Source organism: Eschscholzia californica, unplaced genomic scaffold (genome assembly GCF_041429995.1).
Source record: "Eschscholzia californica isolate CP2 unplaced genomic scaffold, dmEscCali1.0.p SCAF_5, whole genome shotgun sequence".
Classification (NCBI taxonomy): Eukaryota; Viridiplantae; Streptophyta; class Magnoliopsida; order Ranunculales; family Papaveraceae; genus Eschscholzia; species Eschscholzia californica.
This window is the reverse complement of record NW_028238472.1, coordinates 45,153,059-45,176,853: the sequence shown is the minus strand read 5'-3', so window position 1 is coordinate 45,176,853 and position 23,795 is coordinate 45,153,059. Positions and strand designations below refer to the sequence as shown.

The 23,795-nt window shown below is 36.2% G+C and overlaps 4 protein-coding genes and 3 pseudogenes across 6 annotated transcripts; 6 read left to right on the top strand and 1 right to left on the bottom strand.

Annotated features, from left to right (window-relative positions):
* Positions 1-1,210: 1,210 nt before the first annotated feature.
* On the top strand, positions 1,211-3,998 carry LOC147539670 (trihelix transcription factor ENAP2-like). 2 transcript variants are annotated; one of them, XM_086638817.1, is made up of 3 exons: positions 1,211-1,536; positions 1,776-3,006; positions 3,808-3,998. In XM_086638817.1, exon 2 carries the CDS (start codon positions 1,787-1,789, stop codon positions 2,984-2,986), a length of 1,200 nt encoding a protein of 399 aa, XP_086494943.1. In that variant the 5' UTR covers positions 1,211-1,536; positions 1,776-1,786; the 3' UTR covers positions 2,987-3,006; positions 3,808-3,998. The 2 variants fall into 2 exon arrangements, with proteins under 2 accessions (XP_086494943.1, XP_086494944.1); XM_086638818.1 differs by having other exon boundaries at positions 1,690-3,006.
* Positions 3,999-4,212: 214 nt separating this feature from the next.
* On the bottom strand, positions 4,213-7,861 carry LOC147539669 (Pentatricopeptide repeat (PPR-like) superfamily protein). 2 transcript variants are annotated; one of them, XR_015224857.1, is made up of 4 exons: positions 7,262-7,621; positions 5,306-7,162; positions 4,780-4,944; positions 4,213-4,692 (listed from the first exon to the last, which is right to left on the bottom strand). XR_015224857.1 is itself a non-coding variant. In XM_086638816.1 (4 exons), exons 2-3 carry the CDS (start codon positions 7,335-7,337, stop codon positions 5,316-5,318), a joined length of 1,923 nt encoding a protein of 640 aa, XP_086494942.1. In that variant the 5' UTR covers positions 7,338-7,640; positions 7,702-7,861; the 3' UTR covers positions 4,213-4,944; positions 5,306-5,315. The 2 variants fall into 2 exon arrangements, 1 of the variants encoding a protein (XP_086494942.1); XM_086638816.1 differs by adding an exon at positions 7,702-7,861 and having other exon boundaries at positions 4,213-4,944; positions 7,262-7,640.
* Positions 7,862-8,786: 925 nt separating this feature from the next.
* On the top strand, positions 8,787-9,221 carry LOC147539668 (multiprotein-bridging factor 1c pseudogene; annotated as a pseudogene).
* A 2,917-nt stretch (positions 9,222-12,138) lies between these two features.
* On the top strand, positions 12,139-12,573 carry LOC147539667 (multiprotein-bridging factor 1c pseudogene; annotated as a pseudogene).
* Positions 12,574-14,955: 2,382 nt separating this feature from the next.
* LOC147539666 (multiprotein-bridging factor 1c pseudogene) lies at positions 14,956-15,390 on the top strand (annotated as a pseudogene).
* Positions 15,391-15,814: 424 nt separating this feature from the next.
* Positions 15,815-16,543, top strand: LOC147539665 (multiprotein-bridging factor 1c-like). Its single transcript, XM_086644710.1, has one exon. It carries the CDS (start codon positions 15,970-15,972, stop codon positions 16,405-16,407), a length of 438 nt encoding a protein of 145 aa, XP_086500836.1. The 5' UTR covers positions 15,815-15,969; the 3' UTR covers positions 16,408-16,543.
* Positions 16,544-18,441: 1,898 nt separating this feature from the next.
* Positions 18,442-23,562, top strand: LOC147539664 (DDT domain-containing protein DDR4). Its single transcript, XM_086643703.1, has 11 exons — positions 18,442-18,949; positions 19,038-19,148; positions 20,191-20,277; positions 20,360-20,400; positions 20,502-20,583; positions 20,762-20,868; positions 20,977-21,148; positions 21,221-21,313; positions 21,486-21,609; positions 22,579-22,621; positions 22,755-23,562. The coding sequence occupies exons 1-11, from the start codon at positions 18,758-18,760 to the stop codon at positions 23,248-23,250; spliced, it is 1,548 nt and encodes a 515-aa protein (XP_086499829.1). The 5' UTR covers positions 18,442-18,757; the 3' UTR covers positions 23,251-23,562.
* Positions 23,563-23,795: the final 233 nt, after the last annotated feature.

The window sequence follows — 23,795 nt, the reverse complement described above, 5'->3', positions numbered from 1 at the left end:
CCCACCTTGATCGCCGTTCTGTTGCTCGGGGGCGGGTCCCTCGGAGCGCACGAGGGAGGCGGAGCGTGCCGTTCCCCTACGCTTCCTGGGTCGCCTGGTGGCCTCGGCCGACGCTGTGCATACAATTTGATGAATAAGAGATGCTCAGATTTGGATTGGGGGTTGCCCCCCTTATGATCATCTGATCCATGTTTTGCTTCTTTGCCCACTGAAAAATCCTTAGGATTGTCTTTGCTTCCCTTTTTTCCCCCAGAGGATGGCTATCACTTTTTTTGTCGAGGGATGGCTATCATGGATAATAAAACTCATACCAATATTTTATATCACCCAAGTGAAAGACCAGTCTATGTTTTATCTTAGAGCACTAGAGAAGCTACTTATATTTAAGAGTAATCTTTTGCCATCAGAAGAAATAGTGGTTCCTTTTTTTTTTCGATGAGATAAATAGTGGTTCCTTAACAAAAAAAAAAAAAAGAAATAGTGGTCCTTTCTCGTGAGGTAAAACAACTATGGGTTAATTTCAATTTGACCTTCAATTTATAACCAACTCAAAATTTGGCCCCTATAATTATCCAATGCTCCAAGTTAGCACCCACGGCCAAGATTCCGTTAGTCAAACTTAATTGCTGATATTTATTTTTCTCTTTTTACCCTACATTTCAAAAGGTTGTCCTCTATGTCATATTCTCTTTCCTCCTCATTGCAAAATCTCATCAGCAAACGGTTAATCAGTTGTCTGTCAGGAGACCTTTAACTGAAAAATAACTAAAAGTAAAAAAATCTCCCTTCCGCCAACCCACGTCCACCATATATCATTTCCACAATAATATTATTTTTTCTCTCTCACTATCTCTCGTCCCCCTCCAGGAAATTTTTCTTCAGTTGAAGCTCTCCCATCAATTAAAGCTTCAATCATTAAAGCTTAAATCAGTTAAAGCTTCACTCGAGGTAAGCGTCGACATGAGAAGCTTCAAAGTAAATCACGCGATGAGCTTCAATTGAAAATATGGATTGAATTTTGACCTGGTTTGGGACTAACCTCATGCATCTTCAACTGAAAGATGGAAGAGTCTCATGCATGTTTGATTGTGATTTGTTTACTCTAGCAGAATTAAACAAATGGATTGCATTCGAACTGGAGGTCTTAAAAAACCTTAGGTACAAGTTACAACAAATATAGGTGTCAAAAGTTTCAGTTGGTGACAAAATTGGGGCCAAATTGGAATTAACCCAAAAACTATTTGCCCCCTCAAGCCTCAACTAGGTCCATCTTGGGCAATTACCCGTTCTACTCGGCATAGCTCGTTTTGGTGTTATCGAATCGGTGGGGCACTGGCTACGTGAATCAGTGATGAACAAAAGAGATACGGATGTTAGCTCTTTTCTCCACCAAACCAACCGGAAGCCACAGCTGAAAATTAGGGTTTCTTAACTTACGAAAAAGTTGGGAGTTTTTCAATCGATTCGCTTCTGGTTCTACAATATCAAGAATTAATTTTCTTGTACTGAAGAAATTATACTCTTCTAATAAAAAAGGTACACTCTTTTTCTTCTTTTTCACTACAAATTATCAATTTTATTGGATAATTAGGATTTATTTAAGATGACAAGTTAGGGTTTCTCTTTGTTTCTCCTTCACCTATCTGTTCTAATAAAAGATTTACAAATTTTATCTTTATTCCACTTCAGAATTTCAATTAAATGGAGAACTAGGGTTTATTCAAGGTAAGAAGTTAGGGTTATTATTCATTTCTCCTCTATCTATCTATATGTAGATCCCCAAGAAATGGATCATACAGCAGACAACGCAAGGTCTTCTCCAAATCAGTATTCAGCAAATTATCGTCAAAACTATGGTTCTTCACATAGTTCTAAATTTGCTGGTCGGAATTCATCTTATTCTGAGCAGGTTGGTGACGAATACGTTGACGAAGAAGAAGATGAAGAAGTAGAAGAAGAAGAGGAGGAAGAGGATGAAGAAAATGGTGGTCATAGGGTTGAAGAAGAAGCTGATGAAGAACAAGAAGAAGAAGAAGAAGCACAACAAGAGGAGGAGAATAATGGCGACAACGATGATAACAGCGATGATGATGACAATGATGGAGGAAATTATAGTAGGAGAAATGAAGGTCAAGAAGACTCGGGAAGGCATAGAAAGAAACGAAAATTGAAGAGTTTAGAATATGAATTTGCTCCGAGAGTTGTTGCTTCATCTGTAACAACGATGGCAGCCCCAAAATCTTCATTTGGAGGTCGTAATTTCCTTGCTGATTGGACTGAACATTCAACTTTTGTTCTATTAGATGCTTGGGGAGATAGATTTGTTCAGCTTGGAAGAAGAAGTCTTAGATCTGATGAATGGATTGAGGTTGCGAAAAAAGTCTCACAAGCATCAAAAACTATTCGAACCGATACTCAATGTCGGAATCGATTAGATACACTGAAGAAGAAATACAAAAAGGAAAAGATGAAGTTAGCTGAAATGGGTAGTAATACTAGTAAATGGGTTTACTTCAAGAAAATGGATATGTTGATGAATTCATCACCAAGACAATCTGGATTATCTTGTGGGTTGGACTCGGGTGAATACGTTTTCATGAATCCTATGGTTTATTTGAATCATTCGAATGGGTTTGATGAAATGAGAGATAGTCCAGGGAATTCTCTTTCTTCAAATGAAGATGAAGATGATGATAATTCAGATGGTCTTCCACCTACTAAAACAAGGTCTAAAGAAAATGGTGGGGAGAGATCTTCGTTTAGGTTACTAGCCGATTCAATTAAGAAATTTGGGGAGATTTATGAGAAAATTGAGAATAGTAAGAGAGAGCAAATGCTAGAATTGGAGAAGATGAAGATGGACTTTCATAGAGATTTGGAAATGCAGAAGAAGAAAATATTGGAGCGAGCGCAGGCTGAGATAGCTAAAATTCAGCGGGGAGATGTCGAGGAAGTTGAGGTTCCGGGCGAGAATATGAGCGAGTGATTTACGTCTCTTGCTTAGAGGTATTCTATATCTCAAAACACATTATCTCATAACTATCCATTGTTTTGTTATCATACCTTAAAACATTTTTTTTCCTGAATAGGTTAACTTAATGAAGTAGAAAACTCACAATTTTAGTGTTTTTAGCAATTCCGAGTGTTTATCTAATATGGGTTCTCATTACAAATTTGATTTGATAATCTCTGTTTGCGCAATTGTGTTACTTTTAACGAGTCGAAGCCTTTGTAATTAGTCTAGTTGTGATCGATCTAATATTTTAGATTCAACTAAACTGCCTTGTTATGTTCTAGAATATGTATTTCTGTTGGTAGACTGCCCCACAACTTGTACCTTATATTCGAATTCTTTCTTGTTTATTGAGCTTCTTGTACCTCACTGACGGATCACTTCCTTCTGATACCTCTTTAAAATGACCATCAAGAACAAAACAAGGCAGATTCATAAAATGTCAATCCAGTGTTACTGTTACACTCACAATTGACGGCTATAGACTCAAATTTGGCTATTATGCCCATTCAACAGATTTATTTTAGGATGTTTTAAACTAAGTTGGTACTTTCTTATTTGATTAACATTTATCACAATAATCATTCTATTATTGAATGTTGCCATGTCTGCTAACATGAACTATATAGTTTAATCTTCTGACTGAGCATTTCTTCGACGGGAATGTATATAGCCCTGGAAGAAAAGAAAAAACCTCTACGATTCAAATAAAAGGACGGAATCACAAGTTTTGATACTTTATTGTTAAAAAGTTAGTGATGAAATCTGTTTTTTGCTGGCTGTGTTTTTTGCAGAACTCTCCAGTGCAATTGGGGGAACTCTGAGTAGAAAGCGGCACCATGGTTTGGCTTGCAGATGTTTCCGGGGAAAATTAGGATTACTGTAATTCATTTTAAAGAGATGAGTTGCTGTAATTTGTAATAACAATTGAAGTCTTTGTACTTATAGTCTTAAATAAAACTCATTAAATTGATGTTTGTTGCCACCTTTGCTGCTAGCTGAAATTCTTCCTTTTCCTTTAATGGTTCAAATTACTCTTTCTTTGGTTACCAGGTGAAAAGAAAGGGTACTACATTTGTAAACCTTTTCTTTTGGACATCAGTACAATTAGTTATGCTCGTATAAAGTTGTTCGTGAAGAAATACAATTCAGTTAGTAAATTTTTTGTTGTGTTAAAAAGTGAATTATATAGTAAATGATTTTTACAGAGACCACCATCAACAAATCATAAATTCATAACTATAAGACAACCATGTAAATATAACCCTATCGTGCTTTGTTAATCAAGAACAACTCACGGAGATTTCTTTCATTCTCTCAAGTACTTAGATGATTACAGTGATAAAAGATGGTAAGAAATAATACTGCATCAAACTCTTCAATTTTCGCCAACCAAAATGCTATGTTTGTTACCCCGTACAAGATACACCCGTTCATTTGTGGCACAAAAGATAGCGGCTGGTGTCCTTAGCTTCCTCTTGCACATCCTAAACCCAAAGTGAGTCGCCCAGTATTCGATTTTGTCAGCAAATGCACCAAATATTTAGTAGGTGAAAATCTGGCCATTTATTAGTGGAAGCTAAGACAGACATAGATGGAATGGTGAAGTCAACAGCTTTAAGTCCTCTCGCCAATAATCACAAGGCATGTTACCTTATGTTTGTGCCACATCAAACCCTCTGGCAAGAAAATGAGATTACATTCTTGATAAGCAGAAGAGGTCAACAGTTTCTCCGTAAAAGGACCCACAACTGTTTTAGTCACACCTGAAAATTTCCAAGGTAGGTTCCTCCCGTTCTTGCTAGTTTTTGTTCCAGTGCAATCCGTACGGATAGCCACCTCATAGGAATCTCAAATCACCTCATTGTCTATCAGAGAGACATGGTCGCAAATTTGATGTCACGGACAGCACAGAAGTGAAGCACGACAACCTGTAAGGATGCACCATAATTACTAACATTCATTTGGGAGATGGGGAAGTTACCTTTTACACTAATTAGAGGGTAGAACCAAGAGTGTTTCTATAAGAGCTGTTCATTAAGACTATTTTAAGGGATGTATTCACCAGGAGTAACTAGTGGATTCCGAAAATACTAAACCTATTAGGCTTTAATAGAACCATTAGTAGCCCAAATCGGGCTATGGCCCCGGTTAGCCAATTAGTGGTTCCAAACTTCCATCCCCGATCATAACCTGAGTTAGCCTACCCACTGTTCAACTTTTAAACATGTTTAGTTTTATAGTAATCAAGTACTATAAAACTATTGAAGCAAAGTGAAGTGTGTAACTTACTAGGTTCCATTCACGGAGCCGAGTGTGCATGTACTTCGTCAATTTTCCCTACAGCTTCAAGTATGGAAGAGTATGTGATTAGATCATATTCAAAACCGTTTGAACTCATCTCTTTCATTAGCTTTGCAGCTTCCTCGAACATACCCGCACGACTGAGACAACCAAGAACTGTGTTGTAGGAAACAGCATCAGGTTTGATATCCGAAGTCTTCATCTTTTCGAACATCTCCATGGCCCTTTGCGGCCCACCAACCCTTGCCAACCCATTCAATATGATATTATGGGAGTTCAAATCAGCAGCACAACCTTGTTCTTCCATAGTTCTAAGCAAAGAATAAGCTTCATCTACCATGCCCACTCTTACCATCCCAGACATGAGCGCATTATGAGCATACACATCAGGGCTACACCCGAGTTTTTTCATCTCATTAAAAAGGTCTACAGCCTCACTGAGTCGCCCTGATTTCCCCAAGTGTTTGATCATCACAGCATAAACCCTAGCACTCGAAGACCCACAATTCTCTTTTAATTCCTGAAATAATTCATTTGCAGCTTCGTATCTCTTTGCTTTCCCTAAAGCATCGATCAGACTGCAATATGCAGCCGGACAAGGAGGGAAACCTTTTTCGTCCATCTCCTCAAGCAACAATAAAGCCTTTTCTACTCTATTTGTCTTGCAAAAACCATCAATAAGAATAGAATAAGTAAATGAACTAGGAGAAATTCCACTTGCCTTCATCTTCTCAAACCAGGAAGAAGCTTCGAAGGTCGGAGCTTTGGATTCAAATACAGATTTGATCAATATATTATAAGTCACAACGTTTGGTGTGCAGTTCAAGGAACCCATATCTTCGAATAATTTAACAGCATCAAGAAATCTCCCCGACCTACCCAAGATGTTAATGAGATTGTTCATCAACACCACATCAGGCTTACATCCATCATCTCGCATTTTAAGGAACACATTATAAGCCTCATCAACTCTTCCAGCTTTTCCGAGACCCCTTATCAATTCTGTGTATGTAAAGACCGTAGGATTGCAACACTTCTCTTTCATCTCACTAAACAATTCCAAAGCTTTATCAACATGACCTGACTTGAAATATATAGCCATTAGAGTAGTATAAATCTTCGCTGTGGGTTGTAAACGATTCTCCTTCATTTCATCGAACAACCTAATAGCAGAATCATCCCTACCCAATTTCCCAAATGCGGATATAAGCGCACTATATGTCACCGTATCGGGAAAACAATTACCCTCATTACACATCTCATTATATAGCTCATGAACCTTTTCATGATGCCCTTCTTGCATCAGCATAATAATCATGGAGTTGTAAGTGCTTGAAGTGGGTCGACATTTTCGATTCTTGATTTGATAGAAAACCGAAAGGGCTTTATTCACCATCTTAGATCTCCCTAATATCCTAACAATATCAGATAATTCAGAAGCACCAATCACACAATTACTCCTAACCATTTCTTGAATTGTTTTCCACATTTCCCCAACTAATCCACATTCACCCAAACAATGAATCAAAGTCATATAAGTTATCGAATCATGTTCGTAGTTCCTACGTTTCCCAGCCCATTTGAAAAACTGAATCTTGACACTAATTTCAACATCAATTTTCATTACTTCACGAACTAATCGATTATCAACTTTCAACATTAGAACTTCTAATGCCTTTTCAGCATCTCTACCCCATTTAAATATCTTCAAAATTCTTATAAACCTCTCATCTAATTCTCTAACACCACGATTGTTGATTCTGGGTTGTATTAAATTTGTTATAGGTGGGTTTGTTGAATCATCTTCAAGTTTTGGTATTTGAAACATTTTAACAATCTCATTATCTACATAGTTTAGAAACATTTGAAAAATTAATCAAAAACAAGGTAAGAGGAATGGGTATGAGTAAAAATTAGAGAGAGAGAAAAAGATGTGAGCTTTACCTGTTTGCTTAATTCTCTGAAAGAGGTGAGGTGTAGTTGAGATTGATCGCTTTGAGACAGTCCATTTCAGAAGCATCTTTTGGCTGATAACTAAGAGAGAGAGAGAGAGAGAGAGAGAGAGAGAGATGAAGACCTAAAATGGGTTGGTAGGTATTACCTGCGTAATGATATAGAGAGAAAGACACGGCACACGGGTACTGTTTTTGCTGGAGAGGGAAAGAGAGAGGTGGTTCGGTGGACTGAAGTGGTGGAAGGGGTGGCACCGCGGCTAGGAGTGGGAAAGAAAACGGATGGGGAGACCCGAATGAGTCTGTGATCGGTTCACAGTCGGCGAGAGACGACTAGATAGGAGCTCCAACCGAGTGATCAGACCGTTAGCCTGAACACAAACTACCTGGTACACACTGGTGGTGGAAGGGACACAAAGTGAGTTTATATACGTGGGGAACATCTTACCTCCTGACTGTGCTAGTTTTTTTGACAAGGGACGGGTATCAGATCACTTAATATAACAAGTCTCGCTCTTATGACCAATGAAGTTAAAACCAACGCGTGACGGTATGAGGATGATATTGTTAGCATACTCTCACATTGGCAGGTAGAAGAGGGCATTGCATTGGATGAATTTATAAGTATGGAGAAGAAGATGAGCCAGGCCAAATACTTCGACTATTTGGGTAGGAGAGGTCTAAGACTACCCAACACCATTGCCCGCTTACTAAGAAACCAGTAGTAGAGGACCGCCCCCGTCACTTAGACTATTAAACCACTCATCTGCATGTCCATACAGGCTATATTTTTTGGCCATAATTTTTTTTAAAGGTCATCTTACTTTTGCACTTGCGTGATTTTAATTTAAAAATTTCAATTGTTTAAGTTCAAATGTCAACTTGTGATAATGGTACGATTGTCAATGTCTATAATGGATGTGTTAAATTAATGGAGTTATAATTTTACAAAATACAACCCATGTTTTTTTTATTTTGTAAAGTACACGACCCGCCCAATATTTTACTTAGTCGACGTCGGATAAACCTGTCAACGATGTGTATACTGGCGTGTATTGGGACGGACCTAACCTAATAACACCCTAGTATTAAGATATAAGAGCTTTGATATTGGATCAAACCCCGCTCAAGGATTTTTGGCCCGGTTGGACAGATTCCCATCCGGAGGAAAATTGAATATCAACCGTTTGATATAAAGATAGTTGTAAAATAAAATCCACGGTTGAAGAGAAATCCCTCTTCCGTAAGCCACGGTAAGAAATTGAAATACCACAAAACAAAAGTCGGTTAAAATCTAGTAGTTGAAGTAATTAGAAACCAATCATATTTAGTAATTCTCTATATTTCTCACAGGAGTTTCCAATTCTTTTTAAATTCTGAAATTACTATCCATCCGAAATTGTATTGGACTAGGAAAGAAATACTACTATATAAAGAGATAAAACTCTTCTAAGTTTTCTCAACTATCAATATCAATCTTCTCTCTTGAGTATTGAGTAACAGTTTCTCTATCAAGAATGTCAAACGGAAGCAGTTGGGTAGACCCAATAAAACAAGATTGGGAACCAGTTGTTTTTACCACAAAACGTAAACCCACTGATCGTAAAGCAGTCACAAGAGCTCTTCAAACAGGTAATCAAGTCGAAACCGTTAAGAAATTCGATGGTGGTTCAAACAAGAAACCGACAGCTGGTCCGGTTGTAAACGCGAGAAAATTAGATGAAGCAGGTGAAGCGGCCGCTTTGGATCGTGTATCAAGTGAGGTGAAACTTGCGATTCAGAAAGCGAGGTTAGGGAAGAAGATGAGTCAGGCCGAATTGGGTAAGCAAATCAATGAAAGAGCTCAAGTTGTTCAAGATTATGAAAGTGGAAAAGCTGTTCCTAATCAAGCTGTCTTGGCTAAGATGGAAAGAGTTTTGGGAGTTAAACTTAGGGGTAAAATCGGAAAATAAAATTATCAATATTGTTTTCTTTTTTTCTAGTTTTAAGTTTTTTTTTCCTTCCACTGTTTGTTATTAAATCAAGACTAATTGTTTTGATTTTACCAATTAATCAAGATATGATGGTAGATATTATAATACATAATTTTAAATTAGTTGAATACTAAGATATTTAGAATTCTTTATTTAGAGTTCTACTAATAATTAAGTAGCATTCATGGTTGGAATTGATCGGCAGTACCTTTACAATGGTATAAAAGAATTTGATAATCTTAGGAGAATTAACCATGAATGTGATAATGGCAACTGAAACACTGCTGAAAAATATTACTTCAATATTATGAACGACAATCACAAAACCGATTGGACATATAGAACACTCCTTATTTCATATTGGATGAAAGAACTAGGGTTTACTTCTTCTCAACTTAGCTACAGCTGAAACTTCTCCAAAAATCCATAAGCCGCTGCCATTACCTATTTTAATGCATAAACCCTAAAGTTTCATCTAAATCAGGAAGAAAAAAGAATCAGGAAGAAGATATCGCGAAAATTTTGTGTTTTTAGAGAGAGACCGTTAGTTTTAATGCAGAAGGCTATCTCAGGAATGAAGAAAAAAGAAAATGACTTGAATACTAATTACCAATACTATTTTAAACTGTACCTATTGTTATACTAATATTTTGACAATCAACAAAGATGCTCCGCCCGACACATCCCCGACCCGGTCGGGATTCAGCTGGGAGATGTGTCGGGCATAGTATCACGATTGTTTGACAATTTATAGCTAATAGAAAAAGACAGTTGATTTTTTGGTTATTATGAATAAGTATTTTACCCAAACAACTATTTTGGAAATTATACAAAAAAAATAAAAAGTTATATAGGTAGAAAAGGTTTATATGGCCACACAACATCATGTTTGACTTGGTTAATTATCTTCTTTACCATCACCAGAACTACTTAGAGACGCTACAATTACTTAGAGGGTTACTTAGAAATGACATAATGCGTAATTTTTCACTAAAAGATAATTTATTTTCAAAGTTTGACTACCATGTGGATTGTTTTTTTTATCCAGATGATGAAACATGTTATCCTCTAAGTAAGAAAGTCTAAGTAACTTTATCATTTCACACTTACTACTACAATCAACATCTTTCTTATATCTTAATCAGTTCTCTTTCACACTCATCTTCGTCTTCATCACTACCTCCACCTCCACCAGTACCTTCACTAACACTACTATTGTTAATAACCAAGAGCGGAGCCAGAATTTGACTGATTGATTCTAGTGAAATTTGGTGTCGTGACGATCTCTATTGGAGAGGATGTTAGTGATGGGAGAGTCAATAAACCTTTTCGGGGCTCCTAGGGCTCAGGGGCAACTTTTTATTGATGTTATACACATTATACATATTCTTTTGAATCTCACATGTTTTTAACAAAAAGTCAATAAGAATATGAAAGGTGGTGTCACCCGCCAGTGTTTCTCCCTCCTCTTCACAACCAATGCCACTGACTCAGGCTGCCACCTCTATCTCTCTCTTCAAACCTTTGTTACCTCTCGTCGACAACGAAACTCTTGCTGAAGGTTTCAATTAGTGGTGTCAAACGGGTTGGCACCCCAAGCCTGACCCATTTTCTCAGGTTAGCTTACCTATGGGTTTGAAGGGCTAGTCTAACCTTTTAGCCCACCAACTCAGGCGTGCTCGGAACTCGACATGTAGCCCGACGGGCTAACCTTTTTAAAGGCTTGTTGAGCCCTTTCACATTGTTTCTTTTTATTTTTATCTTTTTTAACATATTATATATTCGATATGTCTATGTACATTATATATATATGTATCATGATGTATATGTATCGAGATATTATATGATTGATAATATCGCGAGTACTATAATACAACAAATGGTAGGTTATGTGCAAAATAACAACGACATTGTATCTAAATATTATAGTATCTATCTGAACTCTCTCAAAATGGTTTGTTTTAATGTTTAAAATATCCATTTGACCATTAAATTATCTAAAATCATATTGGACCACTTTAAAAATCATTTTGACATTAACCCTCTAAAAAGTAAAAACATGATTGTGACCATATTTGACCCTCTAATATATTATATATGTTTGACCATTGTGGACCATTACTCTACATTAGTTTGTAACTTATTGAACAATAATATGAGTTTTTTTTAGAAAAGTATTAAAAAAAGTGTGGGTCGGTCGCCCGTGACTAATCTGACACGGGCTCGGGCATGGACTGGGCCTATGGTATTTGTTCTAAAGGTTTGGCTCGGCCCGTGTGTATGTGGATTGGGTCAGCCCATACGTGGGGCATCCTGGACTGAACTTGGACTTTATAGAGTACTTTTATTATATATTGTACTTGTTTGTAAATTATTTTAAAGCTCTTTTTTCATTGAGAAGTACCACAAGAAAAAGGGAGATGCTAGAGTGCCCAGTTTTTAGCCCATTAAATTGCCAGCTGATGTGGAATCACTAAAAGACAAGAGTTTTTCAAAGTTTGACTACGGTAGGGACCGCTTTTATTTCTAAATAAGGAAAGTTGGGCAATTTAATGGGCAAAATTGCCCATTAAATTGAGAAGTTAATGTAATTACTATTAGTCAGTTGAACCCCAAAGTAGAAACTACTAGTATAAAATTTAGAAGTTAATGTAATTAGAAATCAATCTTATTTAGTACTAATTCTGTATATTTCTCAAAGGGGTTTGAGTGTTTCCAATTCTTTTTAAATTATGAAATTACTATTAACCAGAAGTAGTATAGGATTAGGAAGAAAGATTATACTACTACTACTACTACTATATAAATAGACATAACTCTTCCAAGTTTTCTCAACTCATCAGCCTCAATATCAATCTTCTCTCTTGAGTATTCAGTAACAGTTTCTTTATTAACAATGTCGAACGGAAGCAGTTGGGTAGACCCAATAAAACAAGATTGGGAACCAGTTGTTTTTACCACAAAACGTAAACCCACTGATCGTAAAGCAGTCACAAGAGCTCTTCAAACAGGAAACCAAGTCGAAACCGTTAAGAAATTCGATGGTGGTTCAAACAAGAAACCCACATCTGGTCCCATTGTAAACGCCAGAAAATTAGATGAAGCAGGTGAAGCGGCCGCTTTAGATCGTGTATCAAGTGAGGTGAAACTGGCTATTCAGAAAGCAAGGTTAGGGAAGAAGATGAGTCAGGCCGAGTTGGGTAAGCAAATCAATGAAAGAGCTCAAGTTGTTCAAGACTATGAAAGTGGAAAAGCTGTTCCTAATCAAGCTGTCTTAGCTAAGATGGAAAGAATTTTGGGAGTTAAACTCAGGGGTAAAATCGGAAAATAAATTTATTAAATATAAAAGATAAATATTGTTTTTTTCTTTTATGATGACAAAAGATAAATATTGTTAAGTACTTTTTTTTTTGAGTCAGCTCTTTGCTTTTTTTTTTTTTGTTGAAATGAGTCAGCTCTTTGTTATTATGAAGTTTGTTATAAAGCAATGGTTATTTTTCTTTAAACAAGTTGAATACTTGTTTTTTTTTTATATTTAGAATTCTTTATGCATTAACATCCTATATATATTTGTAGCTTCGTAAAAAAGCCTTCTATAAATAAGAGGGAGTTATGTGTAATAATGAAGTTGCATTCACAAGCTTTCAACAAAAAAAAATTGCATTCATAAGTGACATTGATAGACCTACCACCTCACAATTGTAGAAAATAACTTACATAAATCGTCGTAGAATTGACCATGGATGTTGGTAAATTCTATTGGGTCTTTTATTTCAGGGCCGATTGATTATAGTGAAACTTGATAAACTTTTGTGATTATTTCTATTGGAGAGGTTGTCGGTGATGGGAGTGTCCAGGAACCTTTTGAGGACGCCTGCCAGGGGCAACTTTATGTTGATTATTTCTAGTTCTTCACCTAGGAAGTTATATACATTATAATTTTTTTATTTGAAATTATACACATTATAATTATGGTGTGTTTGGACGACGGAATCATGAATCCACGAAATTTTTTTTTTTATTTCGGAAACTTTTTTTTCGAGCATCATTTTTTATTTGGAAAGAAAACGGTCTCTATCAAGTAAAAATGTTTTTATAAAATTTCAGTTTTCGGTATTTTTCGAGAAAAAAAAAACAAATTTCTCAGTAAAAAAACGGATTTGGAGGAAAAGCAGTTTTTAAGGGAAAATCTGTTTTCTGGAAAAAAAAATTGATATTCGAAAAAAAAAAACTTATCTGGGAAAAATCGATTTTCGGGCGAAAAATGGTTGTCCGAAAAATCAGATTTTTAGAAAAAATGATTTTTGGCGGAAAAAATAATTTTCGGAAAAAAATGATTTTTGAAAAAAAAAATTTTGAAAAATAAAAATATTTTTGAAATTTAAAATAATTATTTTGCAGAAGGAAATATTTTTTCTTTGATTTTAAGTTTGAAATTTAGATTTATTAATCTAAAACCCTAGCAAATCCTAGGGGTAGGTGAGATTTTGGTCCATTACAAATTTTGGAATTAGGAATCCTTAGAATTCGCGAGTCCTAGGATTCTTGGTGCCAAACAGACCAAGGATTCATGATTCCTACCAAATCTCACTTTTGATAAGAATCCTACTTAAAAATCCTGCAACCAAATTCAACATTAGTGTATAGTGTATTGAATCTTACTTGTTTTTAACAAAAAGTCAATAAGAAGGTGAAAGGTGGGCGTTAATGTGTCACCAACTGATGTTTCTCCCTCCTCTTCACCACCCCTGCCATGGGCTCAGACCACCATTTCTATCTCTCTCTTCTCCGCTTTGCTCTTGCAGAAGGTTTAGTCAAATGGACTGGTGCCCCAAGCTCGACCCATTTTCTCGGGTTAGACTAGCCATGGGTTTGCACCGACTGGTCTAAAATATTATGATGACCATAGTGGACGGTGACTTACTTAGTTTGTGACCTATTGAAGAATATTATGAGTTCAAAAGAAACTTAAAAGAAAGCATGTGGCTGGGGCGGCCCCTGAACTAGCACGGGCCTAGACTGAGGCTATGATATCTGTTCTAAGGGTCGGTCCGATCGGTGTGTAGACGGATTGGGTCAGTTCAGTTGCGGGTGTCGTGTCCCCATCTCGTTAATAACCGAGGTGGAAGGGCTGACCGCTAATAAATCAAGGTGAAATGTAACTCCCAAACCCGTCCCATTTAAAGACGAGTTTCTTCAAATCCGTCGACTGATTAACCGAATTTACTAACTATACTTATTTGTTTCGGAATATAACTTTTATTATATATAATTACATGATAAATTAAAATTTTAGTGAAAAAAATACAAGTAATTAATTTAACTAAATTGTTACAATCTTATACAGTACTTTTATTATAAATTACTTATTTGTAAATTATTGTAAAAGACTAAAAGCTCTTCTTTTCCACATAGAATACCACAAGAAAAAGGTCAGTTAAACTGGAAAGTAGAAAGTATATAAAATTTAGTAGTTGAGGTAATTAGAAATCAATGTTATTTAGTAATTCTCCATATTTTCGAAAAGAGTTTCTAATTCTTATTAAATTATGAAATTACTATTAATCAGAAGTAGTATAGGATTAGGAAGAAAGATTATACTACTACTACTACTACTATATAAATAGACATAACTCTTCCAAGTTTTCTCAACTCATCAGCCTCAATATCAATCTTCTCTCTTGAGTATTCAGTAACACTTACTCTATCAACAATGTCAAACGGAAGCAGTTGGGTAGACCCAATAAAACAAGATTGGGAACCAGTTGTTTTTACCACAAAACGTAAACCCACTGATCGTAAAGCAGTCACAAGAGCTCTTCAAACAGGAAACCAAGTCGAAACCGTTAAGAAATTCGACGGTGGTTCAAACAAGAAACCCACATCTGGTCCCATTGTAAACGCTAGAAAATTAGATGAAGCAGGTGAAGCGGCCGCTTTAGATCGTGTATCGAGTGAGGTGAAACTAGCGATTCAGAAAGCAAGGTTAGGAAAAAAGATGAGTCAGGCCGAGTTGGGTAAGCAAATTAATGAAAGAGCTCAAGTTGTTCAAGACTATGAAAGTGGAAAAGCTGTTCCTAATCAAGCTGTCTTGGCTAAGATGGAACGAATTTTGGGTGTTAAACTTAGGGGTAAAATTGGAAAATAAGTCATCCATACAATAAGTTGTAGGAGTATTTTTCTTTTTTTAGTTTTGATTTTCTTTTTCTTCCACACTTTGTTTGTTACGAATTATATTAGTACTTCATATTAATGGATTTATATGAATGTCCTTAAATATGAAGAGAAGTTTGCGAGGGAAAGATGTGCTTCTTACACTTATCAAAGGCGCGAATAACAGTTTTAGTGTGTGAATAAAATTTTCCCACAAAAATTGGTTGCACCGGATGGGGGTGTCTTTAGAACTTCCCAACACGTTGAAAGCCATAAGGCCCATCAGCCCATATAATTTGAATAAGGAGTGGTCGTCTTTCTGCAATCCTGACCGTCAGATTGAATCAAAATTCTCACGTCAAGAACCTTCCAGAAACCCAATGACAACCTTCCACTTCAAAATAACAAAAATCAAGCACAGAACCTTCTAGGCTTTCTTTTTTCTCTTATAAAAATCCCATTTCTCATCCTAAATTTTCCCATTACCAATCTTTGATCATTTGCAGTATTTACTTTCTCTCTCTAAAATTCAATCCAAATTACATACCCTTTTTCTCTCTCTAGAATCTTAAGAATGCCTAGCAGATTTCCAGGACCAGTATCTCAAGATTGGGAACCAGTAGTTCTTCACAAATCAAGACCCAAAGCTCAAGATCTTCGTGACCCAAAAGTTGTTAATCAAGCTCTACGAACCGGTGGTCCAGTTCTAACGGTGAAGAAATTTGATGGTGGTTCGAACAAGAAAACGGTTGGTCCGGTGGTAAATGCAAAGAAACTGGATGAAGCGGCTGAACCGGCCGCTTTAGATCGTGTTTCAACTGAGGTGAAACTGGCGATTCAGAAAGCGAGGTTAGGGAAGAAGATGAGTCAGGCCGATTTGGCTAAGCAAATTAATGAAAGACCTCAAGTAGTACAGGAATATGAAAGTGGGAAAGCTGTTCCTAATCAAGCTGTGTTGGCAAAGATGGAAAAAGTTTTGGGGGTTAAACTTAGGGGTAAAATTGGGAAATGAAAAATGTTTTATGTGGAACATTGTGTTTGTTAGAAATATAGTGTTGGATATATTAGAGGGTGTGTTTCCTGTGTCTGATGTCTTGAAAAATGATATGTAGTTAAAAAAAATCAATGGATGTAGTTTGTTTGTGATACTAGTTATTGTCCATCATTTCTTTTTCAAATTCTATAGGAAAATAGTAAAAGAGGATATAAAAATAGATCTATTACGGCTTTAAACAAGAATCAACTGCTTTTGATGAGAACTAATACATAACTTAGTTGAGTTAAAGAAGAGATTATAATAGGGGATATTTTAGAAGAAAACAATAAACAAAATGATTTGAAATAGAATTACAAGTATTATCTTTCAAATGATTAATAAATTTTTTTTTTATTTTTTTGAAGCCAAGCGAAACATTTCTGTTCATAAGTGATAAAATCACGATTTTACATGGACGATAATTCTTATTCTCTCCTCTAAAAATTTTATGAAAGTTACGTACCTTTAAATGCAAAGTATCTAAAGGTCGACAAAAAGATCCTAAAGATCGTGAAAAGAGAGACCCTAAAGGTCTGACAAATACTACAATAATAATAATAAAAGAACCACCGCCGCTATCACCGGAAAATCGTCGTAGTCACCAGAAAACCGCAATCGTCATCGGAGAACCGCCTTCGTCACCGGAAAACCGCCGTCGTCACCAGAAAAACCGCCGCCATTACCAAAGTATACTGAAAAACTAAATAATCTTCCTCTCGCCGGACCATCACCACCACCACTGCCCTGAGCCCTCCATAATGACACACCACTATGACTAAACCACCATAACCCACACAAAGATCAAATAACCCATCACCACCACCACCACCATTAAAACTCTCTTTGTTCCAATACCCCACACTACCACCACCACCACCACAAATCCTCTTTGTTCCAATACTCCACACTGCAACCGCCACCACAAAAATACGACTCCACCACCATCACCATTAAAATACTGACATCTCCTTCACATCTCCACACAACCATCTTCACCTACAAACAGGAACCATCCCTAACCACCATCCAAACCCCATCACCCCTGCCTCTAAAGCACCACTAGATTTGAGGCCTAAACCCCCTCTCAGAACACCACCATAGCTCGATCAATCAGGAATTTAAGAGAGAAAAAGAGAAAGAAAACGCAAAAAAAGAAAGCATAAGAGGAAGATCCGGCGAAGGGAGATCCCTCGCTCTAAAACTCAATTGTTTTTCCATTGCTCATTGGGAAACAACCAAATATTCTAAGAGCAACTCCAATGTATAGGGGGCTGGGGCTCCCAATTTGAATTTGGGAGCCCCAGCCCCCAGCCCCTTGCCTCCAACCCGGGAGCCCCATGCTCCCGGGCTCCCAGCCCCCAAAATATGGCCGTTGGGAGCTCCAACGGCCATATTTGGGGTGGATCCCCTAAAAAGGGGATCCACCCCACTTCATTTTAATTTTTTTAATTTTTTTTAATTTTTTTTTTAAACTAATTTTTTTTCTAATCTTCTTATTATTTTAAATACTTCATTTTTAAGTATTTTTCTCTAATTTTTTATTTTTTTTATTTTTTTTGTGTTTATCTTTCTTGAATAATATCACATTTTAATTCATAGTCGAAATCTAATAATTTATAGTCGAAATTTAAAATCAAAATTTCGCACACGTATATTATTTTGATTTGGGAGCCCCGGTTGGGAGCCCGACGTTGGAATCGAGAAAAGCCCCGGGGATCCCAAAGTTCAAGGGCTCCCAAAATTGGGAGCCCGAGCCCCACATTGGAGTTGCCCTAAATCATATAACTATATTTGGTTAACAGGATAGAATGTAAATTTAACTTTTTGATTTGGTCAAGAATGTATAGAAATTGGTTGTATGTAATTATTTGATTGAATATTCAGAGGGAAAGAGAACACCAAACAGTCAACACTCCTTGGTTGGAATGGTAAGAGGTATAGTCTTCCATTCTAGAGGTCAAGGGTTCGAGACACGCTGAACAATTCAAAAAAAAAAAAAAAAAAAAAAAAAAAGAGAACACCAAACAAACTATAACCTAACCCTAACCCAGATTGGATTTTTTTTTAGAGTCTCACTAACCCAGATTGGGTTTTTTCTGAGAGACTAACCCAGATTGGACTAAGAACCCATAGTTAGGGTAGAAATATTTTAAGTTTGGCGGGAGATAGTTCTTCATCTCCCTCCCTTTTTTACTATTTTTTCGTAACCCTTTTCATCTTCTCTCTTCAAATCAAAACCCTCATTCTTCCCTTCTCTTCCCCACTTCTTCACTCTCTATTCTCTTCTTCAACTTGAAACAGTTTGACCCTTTTCTTCTTCACGGACATGGCGGAAAAGGGCGGGAGAGAGAAATCTCCGAAGAAAATGGAAAAAGAAAAAGAGGGGTTTCTTAGAGATGAAGTTCCTATTGATGAAAAATCAGAAACTGTTTCCATTTCTTCTCTTTCGGAATCTCAACTTGCTCGTCGTCGACTTCGTCAACGTTGGGAATTAGCTTCTGTTCTTAATTTCTTACATGTAAAGATTGATTCTTGTATTTTTCTTTTCATGGGTTGTTTTGATAAATTAGGTTTATTGATTTTATATCTGTTTGTTTTTCTTGAAGGTTTTTAAGTCTGTGATTGAGATCAATCTAGACATGTCGGCTGAAGATATTGAAACGGCTCTTATTAACCCTAACAATATTCTGACACAGCTTCATATTTCTTTATTGAAGGTGAACTTCTATTTTTATTAGTATCATATTTGAAGATTACCCTAGTTTGATTTATTCACTTTGTTCTCAAATCTTAAGTTTAGAAGCATTCTACTAGTACATGTGATTTTCTCAAGTTACTTGATAAGTTTTCGGCAAATGACGGTATACAAAGCACATTCCACTATTTGTGGTGGGTTTCTGGTTTGAAACCAAAATCTCTCAAGGGAAAGAGTTGATTATGAACTTTTGCAGCCATTTTTAGATCCTGGGACGTTCTCCACTTTAAATGTTATGGAATGCTCGTATATACTTCTTGTTAGATGTAAGATTCCAGGGAAAATGTAGCGTGTTGATCTGTCCGTGTCAATAGAACTCTGTTAGTATAACTGTGTCAATGTGGCGAATACAAGGTGATTAAAGTTAGCGTTAGAATATGGGAACTTCGGTGCTCTATGATTTCTTCTTTCTAAGTGTAAGGTTAACGAATTAAAGTCTGTTACTCCAGTAGACCAGAAGCATGTTTTCGAGCAAGCTTGAGTTACATAGGGTTAAGCTTGCTTTATGATTTGTCAGAGGGGTTGGACTTATATCATTAAGTTCTTATTGTTTCCTTCAGTAAGTGTTTTTTTTAATTAATCTGATTTCCTAACAGTAGCATCCGTTGAGAAATATAAGATAGTAGCAACTAGCAAGTCTGATTTTAAGTATTATACGCTGGGGTAGTAATGAGGTACCCCTTGCATATGGCACTTAATACAGATTCGCTCTTTCTGAGGCAATGTTTACTTTTTTTTTTTTTTTTTATGCCTTCATTGTAGCTAAAACCTAAGAGAAAATAGGAATTATGCATGTAACATGTAGGTCCGCAGATACTGGTTGTCATTGAAATCCTCTCATCCATTTATATTTGCACGAATGATCTGCATTCTCAGGCATTGAAAATATTTCAAAACAATTAACATGTCATAGTCCATAGTGTACTTCCTCTGTAATGGTGAATGAGATATTTAAATATTTTTTTTCAACCTATGTTTAATTTGAGCTTATATATTCTTATCAGGGGATACCGCCTGTGAACAAGAATTTGTCTGTCTCTGATGCATGGATTACAATACTGTGCAAGAAACTTGCAATGTGGTGGCCATGGGTAGGTTATTCTGGCACAAAGTTTATTTTATCGAGTTCCCCCTTTCTTGAATTTTTATGCGATTAAATTGACTTTGGAGCAGATGGCCGAAGGAGAGATTCCACTATCTGCTGCAGCCTCTGGGTAAGCATGGATCACTCTTTCTTTTTAGTACTGATATTGGTTTGTCATGCAACTTGAGTCCGCAATAGGCATCTGTTTGTCTTATTGTATTGATTTTGCAGAGAGGAGATATCTAAGTACAAGGACCTTGATCCAACAGTTCGTCTAGTAATTCTAAAAGCGCTATGCGAACTCCGTGCTCATGTAAATTAATCACTTTCTTTCTCTGTGGGTTTCATGTAGATATTATGGGTCCATGTGTGTGGGTTGTTGCTATATTGCTTGAAAAGATTATGTTTTCTGCGTAATGTAGATTTATATACCCTTGCTTATAATCCTCACCGAACTATGTAGTTATATCCCATTAATTTTTTTTTGACAGCAAGATGACGTAGTGAATTATATGAATGATGAAGTAAAAAATGGAACGGAACTTTCTACATTCAGAAAAGATAGGTTAGGTGAAGATGGAAAAGGAACTGTATACTGGTAAGTTTTTGGAGTCTAATTTGATCCTTCCTTTTTGGTATGGAACATTAGTAGCACACTTTATGCTAATCATTGTTGTACTTTCTTCTGTTCTTCATTCTGGTAAAGGTATGATGGAGATTCAAGTCTTGGTTATAGATTATATAAAGAAGTAACTGCAGTTGATTCATCTCCAACTCCATCTCCCTCACGGAAGAGAAAGGGACGATTTATACAACCAACTTACAATTTTAAATGGGAAACAGTGGCAACTAACCTTGAGGAATTTGTGCAAATAGCAGTAAGTTCCTCATGCTTGTATTTTGCTTGAAGGAAAACATCATTGTTTAGCCTTTTATTCTGGTCATGGCAGAATACACTCACTTCTAGCAACGTTGTGGCGGAAGTTTCTGTTGGGAAGGTTATTGAGAATGATATCTATCCTGTTCTTCTTAGGCTTCATAAGGTATGCTTTCTGCATCACCTTTCCCAAGTAGAAATAGAACCAATTTGTATAATTAGTAAACTTATATACTACGTATCCTCTTGACGGATTAGAAAAAAATCCTTTTGACAATACATATATCTATATTCCATTATCATTTGTTAACTATACTGCTACCTGTATTCTTTCACAGAAGAAAGAAATGGCACTGAAACGTCAGCAAAAGCAAGCTATGCTTTTGAATGGTTTCCTGAATTCTCATCAAACAGGATATTCTCGAACGCGGCGAAATCGTGGACCTGTCTGTTATACCTTTGGTATGTCCACATTTCTCTCTCCAAAGAAACAGAATCCATGATTTTTATCCATGATATAATTTCAAATAGATGCTCCAATATATTACTATTTCACTACTTCTAATTTTGTTAATAAACAATATGAAATTCCTAATGTTTCGCATTCCAAATCTATGGTATATTCTGCTGCAATTTGATTAAAACAATCAAGAATGAAAAATGAAGTGTTTTGAGTATGACTACGTGTCTGCGCTTTCAAATGTTATTTTATGCGACAAAAAGAGGAATATATGGTGTTCAGGATTCTAGAACATGAGTACGTTATTCTGTTGTTATTTCTTACTTGGGTAAATGATACTTCTTTATTTCTTAATTAAATATGAGTATACGACAATTAGCTTCCTTAAAGAAAACTTAGTTTGTCATTGCAGTAGAAGATAGAAACTTTCATTATAACGATTGATGATTCTCTCCAAAGTGTTCTACTGTTCTCTTCCTGCTATGTTAATGTTAGTATGTTACAATTTTATGAGTCCTTTGTCGTAAATAAATATCCCACACCTGAAATTTACCTTATCTCTTTTCATTAAGACAGAAGAATTGTGCAATATATGTATCACTCTTACGAGATAATATATACGTTCTCAATGTAGCCCCAAAAACGTATAACGTTGAACAAGTCGGTGGGTAGCTTAAATCATGTATCATAGCTTATGTTCCACTTCTTAGTTCTGCAATTAGGTTTCTAATTGGTTTTGTTTCGTACATGACGATCCAAAGTAGTAAACTAAATCAATTCGTTGACATTTATAAGTTTCAGATGCTTCATCTGTTTAAATTAACACAACTAATCGCTTTTGTAATCAAGCTACCCTCTGGCAGATTAGGGAACAGTTCATTTGAAATTATTTGGCTGTGAATGACCTCTCCCGCGTCCCTTTTTTCTCGCTATAATAAAGCATCTTCTTATCTTTGGCCCTTGAATTGCAGATGCGTATGATCGATCTATTAACGAAGCTATACAACTAAACAAGTAAGTTATGCTTAGCTATATTTCTGCAGTTCCGTTTCTATCTTTCTCATACTATGTTGTGATTCTCAGTCTAGAACTTTATACGATTTTGATAATTTCTCCCTAACTTGTGTTTGTTTGCATTGTGAACTAGGAAAATAAAGAGTACTCGCCAACAAAAAGAGCACGAAGACAAAGATAATGAACAGGAAGGCAAAAAGGGTGATTCGTCCGAGAACATGGAAAAAGATATAGATGACATCGATGATGCTAAGTTCCAAGGAGGAGGTGGATCAGATGACAGTAACGATCATAACTATGACAACAATATTAATGGAGAAGATGAAAACTGCAGCGGAAGTGACAAGGAAGATTCAAATGATAAAGAAAGTGATGGGAACTCTACCAACTCAGAGAAGGAAAACAACGGACATAGTCGTCAAACACGTCTAACAACTCGAAATCAGAAAAAGAGAGCTTTATTAACAAATGAAGTAGTAGGCTTACGTCGAAGTAAGAGGACAGCCACACATACTAATGCTGAAACCAGAAACCAAGTCGATACTAAGAAAACGTTGAGGGAGAGACCTGCTCCTAACACAATTCAGGTTGCTGCAGAAATTGTTTCAGACTCTGAAGACAAAGAGTAACTTGTAAGCATTTCACTCGTTAGGATGGTTGGGCTGGTTTTTTGATGGATTTATGGATAGAAGATAGTTGAAGCTGAAACTTATGAATGATCTTGAGATTTACAAAATGGTATTCTTCCTTGATTTTGTAATTTTGGCCAGGAAAACTTATGAACTATTTTGTATATGTGAATCTTGGAGGATAGGTTTTTTTCTTCAATAGATTGTCAAGTCGTAGATGTATAAATCTTGAATTTAATTTGGTTTAGGAAGCGAACATGTTTTAGTATTTTATCCTGAAATGGTGATCAACAAAGATGGGGTAATTTCTTTTGATTTGTCTAAATCTAAGTTTTTCGAGTCGGACTTGGACCCAGACTTATTTTCTATATCAGATAATGAGAACAAAAATTAACCACATTTGATCCTCTCAACTAATAATTTGAGTTTGAACCAACTAGTTGGTTTCTCCCGGCATTTTTTTTTCTCCTAATGGGTAAACCACTTGTATCAATACAGTGTAAATTTGGGTTATATAAATAATACAAAAAATAATAACATCAAAA

Bases quoted from the DNA above. Each gene is read 5' to 3' on its own strand.
- LOC147539670 (XM_086638817.1), top strand. From the start codon at position 1,787: ATGGATCATACAGCAGACAACGCAAGGTCTTCTCCAAATCAGTATTCA.
- LOC147539669 (XM_086638816.1), bottom strand. From the start codon at position 7,337: ATGCTTCTGAAATGGACTGTCTCAAAGCGATCAATCTCAACTACACCT. The intron at 7,163-7,261 runs GTAAAGCTCACA...TAAACTATGTAG, and splicing joins TCAGAGAATTAAGCAAACAG to ATAATGAGATTGTTAAAATG.
- LOC147539665 (XM_086644710.1), top strand. From the start codon at position 15,970: ATGCCTAGCAGATTTCCAGGACCAGTATCTCAAGATTGGGAACCAGTA.
- LOC147539664 (XM_086643703.1), top strand. From the start codon at position 18,758: ATGGCGGAAAAGGGCGGGAGAGAGAAATCTCCGAAGAAAATGGAAAAA. The intron at 20,584-20,761 runs GTAAATTAATCA...TTTTTTTGACAG, and splicing joins TATGCGAACTCCGTGCTCAT to CAAGATGACGTAGTGAATTA. The intron at 21,314-21,485 runs GTATGCTTTCTG...ATTCTTTCACAG, and splicing joins TTCTTCTTAGGCTTCATAAG to AAGAAAGAAATGGCACTGAA.